Source organism: Aplysia californica, unplaced genomic scaffold (assembly GCF_000002075.1).
Source record: "Aplysia californica isolate F4 #8 unplaced genomic scaffold, AplCal3.0 scaffold00300, whole genome shotgun sequence".
NCBI classification, from domain to species: Eukaryota; Metazoa; Mollusca; class Gastropoda; order Aplysiida; family Aplysiidae; genus Aplysia; species Aplysia californica.
The window spans coordinates 158532-171561 of record NW_004797570.1 but is presented as its reverse complement, the minus strand read 5'-3'; the positions used below and the strand labels follow the sequence as shown (position 1 = coordinate 171561).

The window sequence follows — 13030 nt, the reverse complement described above, 5'->3', positions numbered from 1 at the left end:
TATGATGTTTATTTTCTGTTGCACTTTCTGATTTTTTTTTTTTCGTCAATGTTTTGACACAGGCTCTTGCGATGGGACCGCAGTGTTTTTGTCCAACACCCATGGTATATTTAGTGTTGCTCCGCGGCTGACTGAAGCAAGGTGAGATGCTGTCTTTTCTCAAATCCCAAAGCCTTGCTCAATTGTTGTTGTTGGTTTGTTTTTTTCCGGTTCTGGAACATCCCTGAAATATTTCATGAATTCTCTTGCATGGCAAGGGGTTTCATGATCTCTTTCTCAAAACGAGTCTCTTCAGTGCTATAAAAAAAATGGTGTATCTTAAGTAATGTAACAAAACATTAAGTCTCCATGTGCTCCAAGCTGACAAAACGCCTTTTTATTTTTTTGCACCAAATTTTTATACTTACTAAATCCATGGCCTGTCTGAAAAAATTAAAGTGAAACTGACTATTTTTTTAAAATATCAGAAGAACGCCTTTTTAAAATGGCTACGCTGACAAAACTCCTTTTTAACTTGAAACTGTTGTGAATAAAATCAAGGCGTTTTATCAGCGTACGGCAGCTCTGTTGCGGTCACAAAGCAGTGAATCACGTTTTTAATGTCACATTCATGTCATGGTACAAATATGTCCAGACCAAGACAATTTTTCATGTTAAGTGGGAACTTTTTGCTTGTCCTGTCCTTGAGTGTGTTTTTAGGTTTCCTTCAGAGTATATACTTTTTAAAATTGTAAAAATGATTTCTTTTTTTGTTCTGCTTTGGCCTCACCCTCCATGCATTTACATTGCACTTTTTCTTTCCCTCTCTTTTTGTGTCATCCATCAAGAGAATTATTTTCTGTTTTCCACTGTATCTTCCCTCCTTTTAGTGTGATGGATATATCCAACAACCAGGCCTCCATGACCCGAGCGGAACTGGTAAGAATGATACTTTCATTGTTGAGAAATGCTTTTTGGACAAAACTATCGAAACGAGTTTGTTATTTAAACTATACGGGTAAATCATATGCAAACTGTCCTGTCTCAATCCTTGAAGGACACTTACTTATGTGTGTGTGCGTGAGAAAGAAATTGACTAGCCATTTTCTGTGTACGGAGCCATTTTCTGTGTATGGGTATGCAGGGTTCCCACTCAACTGGGAATGTGGGAAAGTGAAAGGAATTTTATTTTTAGATTTCGCGGATGGGAAAACACAATGAAAATGAATGAAAACGATGGCCTCAAGCTATGAGAGAATTAAGAAAAAAACCAAACCAAAAAAGCAAAGAAGACTGGATTAAAGGATTCTGTCTGTAATAAACCAGAATGTTTCTCTTGCTATCGTTGTCTAAATGAATTTGTGTGTGAATTTCAGTGTCCATGTCATATGTGTGTGTGTGTATGTATGTTTGTTTTCAACTAATTGCTGTACCTGTGATCTGCGGCACAGTCCAGTGTGATGGGCAGCCTCACCAAGATGGCAAAAGCATCTGCTGCTGATGATGTGGCCACAAAGCTGAAAGACGTCTTTATTGCTTCTATTGATGGGGATCAGGTAGGTCTTCTGTGACTGCTACTGCTCAAAAGTTCCTGCTCAGAGACTCATTGTACATATTTTGGTCTCTGGTGGTATTCACTGCCTTTCTGTGATGTTTTTGATAGCTTTTTGTGATGTTTCAAAAAAAAAAAAAATAAATAAATAAATAAAAATATTGATATATGTATGTTATAGTGTATGCTGTTTCACGGAAGTCTCATTTATTAAATATGTATTCTCGGTGTGATGCAGTCGAATGACTTTAAGCGCTCTACCTTGATGTTTAATTTCATTAGGATCCTGTATGTTTCTTCTCTCGGGTTGTCCCCCCCCCCCCCCCCTATGTACAAGGGTTTTTTTCTCGTTTGTTTGTCTTCAATGTTTTGGGGCACTTTTTCTCTTCTGTCTGTATGTGTAAAAAGCTTTGTTCTAATACTAGAAGACTAAACATTGTTTGTCATGGCAGCTGTAGATTGCAGCTGATTGGATGGTGCTGCTGATGGCTTCCTCTTTTCTTTCCCTCTTACATTTGTGTCTGTCTTACCGTTTCCTTGCATGATATGACTATTGTTAGTTGATGAACTTATGGGTGGTTGGCAGGTGCTCTGGCATCGTTTGCTCCTTTTTTCCTATGAAACATCTATCATCCTTATCTCTCCTTCTTTTTATTGTATGTTACTCTCTAAAGTTCGCCTTTTATATGACTTATTTGTGTTGCAAATGCGGTAAAACTTACTTTAAGAAAAATGAAGAAAAATGAACTTCTCTTTATTCTAACAAACAAAAAGTTGTAGCTCTTACAGAAATGAAGAATGCTTTGTATAAAAACTAGACATTGCCTGTCCTGTCCAGTGTTGTTCTTGTGGACGTGAGGAAGGAATACTGCCAAAGTTGTTTTAGACAGCCACTCATTGAGGAGAAAAGTGGTTGTCTTTGACAGGTGGACATCTTGGGAAATGTCATTATAATATAAAAAGAAAGTCAAATGTGAAGTGGTTGCCTGTATAAATGATCGTGTTGGACAGATGGCCATTAGAGTAGTTTGGTTTTACTGTACTTTGCCTTGTGTTTCTCATCTGCTGTTAGGAGCAAGTTGCAAGTTTGGTGGAGGAGCTGTGCCTGGTGACGCGGCCGCAGCCTGGAGTTGAAGGGTCAGAGCTTGACCACACAGTGGCCACTGTGAGCCGAGACTTGATCGATGACTACCCTAGCGCTGACCCCAGATGGGCAGAGGCCAATAGAGAAGGTGATAGCCCCAAACTATTGTCTTCCAGACTTTTTATACTCACCTTTTCACATGTTTCCATGTATGTCTACCCACTTTGTTACATATTTACTAATGTAAATGTACTCACTTTTTCACATGAATTTATAAGAGTTTGTGATATTTCTTTCACGGATAACACCTGTAAAAGAATTGTGCATGTTTAAGGGACAAGCAAGAACTTAATTTTTTACTTCCAAGTTCATAAGAATTAAAATCAATGGTATTGTTGGTGAAAGTCTGCCTGGGGTCTTTTTCTTGTTGGGATGAGGGACTGATTTTTGTGAATCTGAGGCTACCGTGGGGTGTTATTTGTCTTGCATTTTTCAACCCTTGTTGACCGCTGTTTTATCAGTAGCTTCTCTTTACTCAAAAAAAAAAGTTCAATTATCTTCTTCTTGCCTAGGGTCTGGTGGTGGTGCCTCTGTCATCATCCTGCAGCAGCTGAGGGACAAACAGAAAGCTCATGACTTGTTTGTCCAGTTTCTTAAGACCTACGGCATCTGGAATCAGGTAGGGCTTGGTTGTGGGTGGTTGACAGGTTCCCTGATGTGGTTTGCTCCTTATCTCTCTTCCTTTTCTTTGTATGTTACTCCTTAGTAACACCTCTTATCTGTGGCACTTTTATGATATGACCTATTTGTTTTGCAAGTGCCATAAAATTCTTACTAAAATTAAGGGCTTGTTTGTCTTTTTTGACATGTTCTCAGGAGTAGAGAGGGTGGATGGTAGGAGGATGCCTCTGCAGGTCCTAATTCTGTTCTTTTCTCTGTCTTTTCTGTCTATCTGTTATTCTCTTTACTTGCACTAAAGGACTTTTATTATGCCAATTTACTTTTCTTTACTCAAACCTAAAGGTGTGGTTTGCTCCTTCTTTCCTATCAAGCATCTATTGTCCTTATCTCTCCTTTTTTTGGTGTATGTTACTCTCTTGTAACACATCTATTCTTCGGCACTTATATGACCTTATTGTGTTGCTAGTGGCGTAAAACTCTTACTAAAACTTAAAAAAACCTAAAGGTGGATTACTAAGGTGAGTGGTTGAAGGGAGCCACTAGAAAGTCCTATTTCTTTTATTTCCTTCTGTTGTTTTTATCTGTCAAGCTTTTTTAAAATGCTGTAAACAGTTGTTATTGTGTCAATGAGCTTATCTTTACTAAAACATTTATTTGTAAACTTTCTCAAGTGGGTGGTAAGCGGGTGCCCTGGTGTGATTAGCTCCTTTTTTTCTATAAAGTATCAATCGTCTTTATTTGTCCTCCCTTTTTTTTGGTACAGTATTCTCTAGTAACACTTCTAATCTTCGGCTCTAATGTGACCTATTTGTGTTACGAGTGCCTTTCAACTCTGACTAAGACTAAAACTCCCATGTTTCCCTGTCTGACTACATTGCATGCAGCTAAATTTTGAACTCTTATTAAAAACAAAAACAAATATAAAATTCCCTGCTGTAAATGGCTGTTATTATGTCACTGTGCTTCTTTTTAAATCAAACTCCAATCTTTTTTTTTTCCCCCGAATTTTGTCAGCTGGGTATCGTGAACATCCGAGAGTCTGTGATGCCGACACGTCTGCTGTTGTGTGAGCATGTGGAGAAACTGGAGGCTACCATTGCTGTGCGAGAACTTCATACACAGTAAGATACTACTGCCTTTCGTTTAGCTAGTGGCTGACCTGCAAAGTATTCTGATAAAATTAAAGGTCTCCAGTTTCTTTTTCCGTGTTTAAAAATGCAGATAGGTTTTGCGTGAAATCCAATATTTTTCTAGAATTTCTTTTTCATCAGGTCAAATTTTACTTATTGTAAATGGCGCAGAAATACAAATTTTGGCATGTTTTTGTGTTTATTTGTTTGCCTTTGCAATACGTTTATATGCCACTCTTGGTTTGTTTTGTAATTTTAATCTACTGTGTTTCTGGAAACTGTTTTTTTCCCCCCAAGTTAATTCAGCCATTTTCTGTTGTTAGCAAAACGTACTTCTGCTACATCCTTATACTGATAGTTTCATGTTCTCTTGGCTAGAAAAAGAAACTTTTGCAATGCTCTTATGTAGCCAGTTTTATTTTCTGTTGGAGAGGAAAATGTACTACGGCTTTGTTCTCACATTCATGCAAGAACTCTCCTCTATTTATCAGGAATCAGAAGTTGGTGGACACCTGTATTCGTCGAGCTCTAAAGGCTCGGAATGTGAAGGTGCCTGCTGCTCTGACAGCCCCAGATGTGTTTTATAGAGAGGTGAGGGACCGGTTGCAGTCTGTAGATGTCCTCATCTCATATCATTACCTCATGTTCTGTACATTTATTAATCTCATGTCCTTCTGTTTATGATCTCTTTTAATGCCTTACTCTTAGATATACTCATCACATGTTACCCTAACTGTCCTCATCTCATGTCCTCCTTTTTTCACTTTCTTCTGTGTGTGTCCTCATCTCATGTCCTCCGTGGGTGGTTGGCGGGTGCTCTGGTGTGGTTTGCTCCTTTTTTCCTATCAAACATCTATCGTCCTTATCTCCCCTTCTTCTTTTTCATGTTTGTTACTCTCTTGTAACACCTGTAATCTTCTGGCGCTCATATGACCTTATGCAGTTGCGAGTGCCGTAAAACCTCTACTAAAACTAAACTTATCATGTCCTGTATGTGTCCTCATCTCCTGTCCTCCTGTAGGTGTCCTTACAGGGCTGCCTAAATCTACCGATTTTTCCGGTAGATACCGATTTTGGGCCTGTTCTACCGACATACCGATAAGGTGTCAAAACTACCGGATTTTCGATGGATGCTGAGAGAATAAACAAAAAAAAACAACATTCTGCATTGCTTCCATTCTTCTTTGTTTTTACGGAAATCCGTACATTCCGAAAGTTCCGTACTTGCCGCATCATCATATCATTATCAACTCCATGCGCTGAGAGAGAGAGAGAGAGAGAGAGAGAGAGAGAGAGAGAGAGAGAGAGCAGCACTTGCCTCCGTAACTTGAGAAACTGCCAGATTGCGCATTTCGTACACTCGACCATTGTCTATCTGTGCCGTTCGGTCGGCAATAGTTTTTCACGTGCATATCAGCTGAAATCTGTCTACTCACGATAGATAAACTTCCTCCTTCTTTTCATTCATTCTTTCTTTCTGTCTATCTTCAGTTTTTGCTGCAGCTGGAAAATCTGTGCATTTAATTCATTTATCCAGGAAACAGAATTGTGAATATAGAAGGAAAAGCGGTATCGAAGCAAAACATTCTAAAATCTGTCTTGGTCTAGAGAATTGGTTAGTACCAAATAAGGATTCTACGCCGGGGGACTGCGGGAATTTATTACCCGGGAATCTGAAAAAAAAATCGCAAAATGCACAAAGTCCTCGAAACCACATCTGAAAAGCCTTCTGAGTTCCATATTTTAGTGGTCGCGTTTGTGATATTACGTTCAGCTTTCCCCAGTCCGAGAGTACGTTTCGCGCGAATGAGCGGCTGTGGCGGCAGGCGGAAGTGTAGGTGTAATACTGAGACTCCATTGGGAAAATCAAAATCTACTTTCACTTTCGCTACCGCTCAGATAATTGTCCGATGATAGTTCGTTGACGTTAGATTTACAGTTAATAAAAATTTGTAACCTGCAGTTTGTGCGTAAAAAACACAGTGTAGCCATAAACATTAAATCGATATTCTCACTGATGTCGCTATAATGACAAAAAAAGGGAGAAAAAGAAAACATGCGTCCTCCAATTTCTAGATTGTCAGGGCCGTCATCGTGACCGGTCAATGAACCTGTGAGAGTTCGTGAGTACGGCATGAGCAAGGGACCGGCCGGTGGTTGTTGGGGAAAGCCTTTATCAAAGTTCATTCAAAGTAGGTGTGTTGCAGGGCGTCGGAATTGAGGGGAGGTGTTTGATGCTATAAAGTCTTCGGCAGCAGTAAAAGGCTGCGGTGCAAGAAACTGATGCTAAATGAAAACGATAAATGGAAGTGGTTTTGACCTTCGACAATCGAGTGCGTAAATGTGGGAACATTTGAGCACAGGCTTGATGATTGTATCTTCATTAAGGTTGGTGTTTCCGGATTTGTCGGATTTTTCAGTGATGACAAATTGAATAGGTGCAATGAGGAAATGCCATTTACAACCCTTGGAAAGCTGTATGTTGGATGCCTATGCATCATGATGGCTTGTTGCTGATTAAATACTGGTACTGTGATTTAGCAGTTTGAAAAAAATCAATACTTAGTCCATGATGCAGTGGTTCACTGATTGCCAGGTTTTCAGCATCGCTACATCCCACACTCTCACAGTCCTTCCAGCTCCGGCTCTATCGGTACACGCTCTCTTTTATTTTCACTTTTTGCTCTGCCGTGAGCCTAACTATAAAGGTTTTATAAATAAGTTTTGTCTTGCATTTGCATACTTTTTAAAATCTGTGATTGCTGAAACCAAACATGGTTTTGGCAGTTGATGTTCTTCTTGCCGCTCCTCAGGCCCAGGTCAGGATTCATTTTGCATTTTTAGGCATACCTAAGTCACGAAGGACTTATCAGTGTCCTATGCTAGTGTCGGGAAAATTATGTTTTAATTTAGTTCTATTGGTATTTCTAGGGGTTTTGAAGTCAGTTTGGCAATCACCCTGCACTCAATTCCAGATTCAATACTGAATGATAGGTGCCTTGAACGATAGTCCATAAAATCATTTTTTTAAAAACAACCTCGCCTCCTTTCATACACACTGTTCATCGTAACTTGTGCACACCCATACACCCCCTTCCTTCCCCACGCACACATGCGAGAGCATCACACACACACACACACACACACAAACATGCACAAATAAGTTTTCAAAATATAATTACCCAATATCACGGAAAGCAAGGGCGTTCGATGGGGCAACGATCATCTTTTTTTCCCCTTCTTTGTCTTTGTACTACCTGATTTTGGGCCAATCTACCTGAAAATGACCCTGAATCTACCTGAAATGGGAACTTTGAGGTAGGCAGCCCTGTCCTTATCACATGACCTGTAGATTTCAAGTCATGTCTTCATTTCAAGTCCAATATGTGTCCTCATTTCATGTCCCATAGAAGCCCTCATTTTTCGACCTCCTCCCATCTCATGTTTTTATCTCTTGTTCTCCTGTAGATTCCCCCAGTTCTGCCGTAAATGTCCTCATCTCTTTGTCCTGTGTGTCCTAGTTTTTGTCCTGTTCTCATGTCCTCCTGTAGGTGTCTTCGGTTCCAGAGATTACCCAGCTGCTACTAGACTATGAGCAGGAGGAGTTGAGCAGTGACAGAGGCAGCAGCGCTGTTCTTCACTTGGTCATGGCTGTCAACTCAATACTTGAGGTGAGTCCAGAGCCTGTGTACTTTAATTGGGGTTGAGCACCATGTAAATGTCATTTATAATTATTATATGTACACTTGGCTTTGGCCTGAAATAGCAGACTCATGCCCTTGTCTTGGAACGTGTGGGCCTGCCCTGGTCTTAAACTGCAGACTTGTGTGAATGCACTAGTTCCAAAGTACTGGCACTTACCTGTGTCATAAGTGTACACATTCAGCCATCACTGCCAACAGTCTCTTTAACACGTTTCACCACAGAGAGCTACATGGCATGGTCATCTGTGAACAGTTTCATTTTGTGATAATACACGGCGACTTTTGCTGTTGACAACCTAAGTTCATGATACTGCCATGAAACATTTCATTATTGATAACCTTATTTCATGATACTTTGTTGCTTCCTCTTCTACTGACGGTCTCATGCTGAGATGTATCTACGTTTTAGGCAATGTTACACCGTGCCCTCCAGTATCGACAGTCTCATGCAGAGATGTACGCTGATGACCGTGAGGAGATTCCTGAGTACATTCCCTGGACAGCCACTGCTAGCATGAGAGATGCCATCAGGAAACAGGTGGGTTTATTTATTTATTTATTTTTTTATTGAATGGTTCTTTAATTAATTAATTAAAATTAATCTATTTATTTATTTACATTTCTATTTACCCATTCATTTATTTATTTGTTTATTTATTTATTAGATTGTGAATTTTCCATGACTGAGAAATTTAGGGAGTTTGTACTTCACCTGTGCATGTCAGGACCAGCCTGGGCTGAGTTGGATATAGCATTCCAGCAGGCAGATTGGAGATACTCGATTTAAAAAAAACCTTTCCGTGTACAGATATTGAACTCATGTTTTCTGCGTGGGACAGTGAAGAGTCTTTAGCCTTGCAATTTAGACTCCGATGTTAAAGTTTGATCTCTTCTGCTTCCTCATTCTGTTATCAAGATACTGTTTGAAATTGTTTGATCTTCTAGCTAAAGCTTACTAGCATGGTTGTTGTGTTTCCAGCTAGGTTACTTTCAATATTGGGACATCGGTATACTATTGGCTTATTTACTGTTTAGCTTTCAAGTAACGAAATGGCAACATATTTGTTTCTTCGCCTACAATATCAAGGAACCCATGGTTAACCTTTTTGATGTGTTTGCTTTAAAATGTAGCTTAATTAATGTGTAGTATTTTTAAATTCAGAGTATATATTGGTGACACGACTCTCTTTATAGGCTCCTATGTAAGTTTTAAACCATTCAAGAACTTGACTCTACTTCCCCAGATTTGAACATATTATTATTTGCTGCTGATACTCAAGGTGTAATGGCTCCCTTTTCTCTCTATGAATACTGTGCCTATTATTCAGTGTATTTAGAATACAATCTGATTGTTTTGTTCATGCAGTCTCATCTGCTTATATCTAATCCCTCAGATTGCTTTGAGTTTTTCTGATGGAGTGCGGGAGGCCCGAGAGCTGGAGGTGCAGGGTGTGCTGTACCAGAACATTGTTGGTCTCTCCGACTTCCTCATGGACGGCTACGCCAGTCAGCTCAGCTCTCTCCGCACCCAGACCGATGCCCAGGACCGCTGCGACCAGCTTGAGCAGACCTTCCAGAAGGAGAGACACCAGCTCATCTTGCCTCTGTGTGAGTCCAGTCGAAATGTACATAACACTTAGAAAAAACAAAAGAAAGATGCGAAAGTTTTCCCAACCATCTGGAATAAGGCTGCTGATTAAATAAACATTAACTCTTTTTCTCCGAGGGGGGGGGGTAAACCCACTATGCTGGGGGCCTTTTTTGTCACTAAATCTAAAAAATGACGAAAACATCACTAAATGGGTCATTAAATTGAAACTAGCGAACCTATTATGATAGTTCTTCATCTAACGAATGAACTTCCGGTAAAAAAAATCTGCCGAAAAGTAATTTGATGTCGAAGTTGTCGTAAGGGATTGTGCCTGAGCCGTTTAGCGGCTCACCGTCACAGTAGTTCCGACCGCGAGCCGCTGGAAGCAGCTTGCCGGAGATATAGAATTAATCTGTATTGTTGTTGATCTTTTTAGCACATCTTTGAATATATCTATACCCCTAAAAGTCAGTGATAGATTAATTCCTGCATTTGGTTGAAAGATGCAGCTGATGTGAAATGTGTTATTGTCTGTACTATTTTTCTCTTCATATTGAATTTTCATCAAAGTAATAATAATTTAAATTCTATGTACATCTCACACCTGCCAACCCTACTGAAAAAATCGGTAGATCACCGACTTTTGGGTCAAACTACCGATCCACCGATTTTGAGATGAAGCCACCGACTTCGGGATTGAGCAGGGGGGTGACTGTCAGGCCCCGGGAATTTGAGAAAGTTATCAAACATTTGAAAACCAAATCCGATAACGCCCGAAAGTTCATTTTTGCCGGTCGCGATTGTGATTCATTCGGCTCCCTCGAGAGTATGTTTCTTCACGCAGACAGGCGGCTATGGTGGCAAGCGGGTGTGATACCGACATTTGATCGGGATAATCAAGATATACTTTCACTTTCGTTACCACCCAGAAATTTGCTGGTAGTAGTTTGATAACGCAACATTAATTGTAACAACATGCAGGCTGTGCTTGGCAAACGCTGTGTCGCCTTGAAAATAAATCAATATTTGTGCTGTGCTGTCACTTGTGAAAAAGAAAAGAAAGTTATACTTATAATACAATCGTCTTGTCGGGTTCGCCATTGTGACCGGTCAATGAACTTGCGCTTTCCATCACATTGTGAGCACGGGCACTTGTAGGGGTCACCAAAAGTTCATTCAAAGTCTGAGCGCTGCGTAGTATAGGACTCCGGAATGGGGGGAGGATTATTTTTTTTAAAGATACACTCGCGGGAGGGGGAGGGTGGGTGGTGTGAAGGCAACACCAGGGGACACAAACTGAACTTGGAAGCAAAATTTAGTATTCTAAATTTTTGATTACCTCTAGATCTAGATCTAGAAAACTCTCTGCAAAACGTGTGTTGGTGCAGGCCTTGTGTGGACTCAGGATCCGTCATACTCTTTCCTTGTAAACTCTGCAAAGACAAAAGGCCAAGGCTAGGCCTAAGTCATCCAAGGCCCACCTTTTCTTCATCTTTGCTTCTGTTTTTGTTTTTTGTTTGTTTTTTGTTTTCTGTTTTTGTTTTTTGTTGGGGGGGGGGGGTTGTGGTTTTTTGGTTCATTTGTGTGTGTGTTCGTGCAGGTATGAATAGGACAGGAACTGCACCAACTACTAATAGGGTAAATGCCTCTGGTAGTTTTCATATTTTGTCATTTTTTCTTTGTCATTTTCTACATTTGAAGTCGCAAACACAATCATGCATATTTGATGTGGGTCGAAATAAAATATTAATAAGGGTCCCAAATTAAGTATGCGACAAGAGGTAATATAGCCTACTACAGATTTTTTAGGTCAACTACAGATTTTTGGACAAAAATTTGGGTCCAACTACAGATTTTGGCCCAGGCAATGTTGGCAGGTATGACATCTACATGTGTTTTTACCATTCCTATAAAAGTCAAGAAAAATTTGTCCAAGGTGGCCACTCACTGTTGAGGAGAAAAGTGGTTGTAATAGACATAGACAGATGGCCATTAGTAGTATTTAAAAAGTATCAGGGGAAACATGAGAAGTGGCCATTTGTACTAGTGAATGTTTTAGACAGGTGGCTGTTAGAGAAAATTTGATTTCACTTGTGTCACAGTGCTGTTTTAAGGGAAGATTACAGAGACAACCAAATTTTGTTATGTGTGTCCGAAATACAGTTTTGAGTAGTTTCCTGTAAATAAAAGGGATTGACTAATATATTCTGATGGGGATCTCAGGTCTGCAAACTGGTGTAGTCCTGTAAATCAAATTACATACTTACCTTCAGCACAATATTGTTAAAAATTGCTGCAATTGTTAGTAATAACATTTATTAATTAATGTGAGAAGGATTTTGTGTATTCTTATTAGGCTAGTAAAATGGTGTTCCATTTCCAAAAAATATTTTTTGTTTAAACGTTTCATAAGCAGGTTGTTTGTTCTACAGACAAATCCCTCTGAAATTTGGAACCCTTAACATTTACAAATAACCATGGGAACTTCCTTAGAGATTGAAAAGACAGATCGTTAGAATCATCTGTATTGTAACCCCACCCCAAAAATTTTTTAACTTTTTGAGAAAATCGAAGAAAACATCTCTAGGGATTTTCTGGATGCAACTGATGGTCTGAACAAGTTGTCATGCGAAAATTTTGCATCAGGGTTGAGAAAATGGAAGACTTTTAGCTTGTTCAGACCTTATTAATTTTTTCAGCTTTTTAAACGAAACTTTGTTGATGCTTGTAGGATAGTAGCCTATTCTCAGATGATCAGATGGGAATGACTTGTTTTCTGCATTATTTCCAGTGGAGCATAAACAATATGAGCGTGCAGCTTCCCTGGCAGAGAAGTTTGAGGATTTTGAAATGCTGATGAAAATTTGTGACGTGACGGACAACCAGGAGCGGCTACAGAGGTATCGCAGGCAGTTCGCTGACAGGGTAGGCCTCAGTTTGTTCCTCCACATGGCTCTGGTATAAAATGTTACCTATAGATAGGTTTACTATCATAATCCATCTGATCATTTGTGTTACGAAATTTTCATAAAGCTGTTGGTTGTGCTGAAGAAGGTCAACAGTTATGGTAACTCAGTAGCTTGCAGTCTCTTGAAAAGCAGCGTATATCATTATAGTCTAGCACGCACCAAGCAAAATCGGTGGTGCTCAGAAGTCTGTTTTATACAGTCGAATCTGCCTTAACGGAAACCTGTATAAAACGGAAACCTGTCTTAACGGAATTTCCCCGCTCCCCTCTTGATATATTCCTCTTTAATTACCTGTATAAAACGGAAACCTGTTCGACGCGGAAACGGAAAGAAAAATCCG

The 13030-nt window shown here is 39.7% G+C and overlaps 1 protein-coding gene across 1 annotated transcript in view; it reads left to right on the top strand.

Annotated features, from left to right (window-relative positions):
* LOC101858418 (nuclear pore complex protein Nup133) overlaps positions 1 to 13030 on the top strand; it is a gene marked incomplete at its 5' end in the record, with an annotated part of 50755 nt that overhangs the window by 16785 nt on the left and 20940 nt on the right. The window contains 11 exon segments of the mRNA XM_013084528.2: positions 63 to 141; positions 870 to 918; positions 1431 to 1535; positions 2604 to 2763; positions 3188 to 3294; positions 4311 to 4417; positions 4918 to 5017; positions 7978 to 8097; positions 8540 to 8668; positions 9525 to 9738; positions 12513 to 12646. Of these exon segments, the coding sequence (XP_012939982.1) occupies positions 63 to 141; positions 870 to 918; positions 1431 to 1535; positions 2604 to 2763; positions 3188 to 3294; positions 4311 to 4417; positions 4918 to 5017; positions 7978 to 8097; positions 8540 to 8668; positions 9525 to 9738; positions 12513 to 12646 (1304 nt within the window).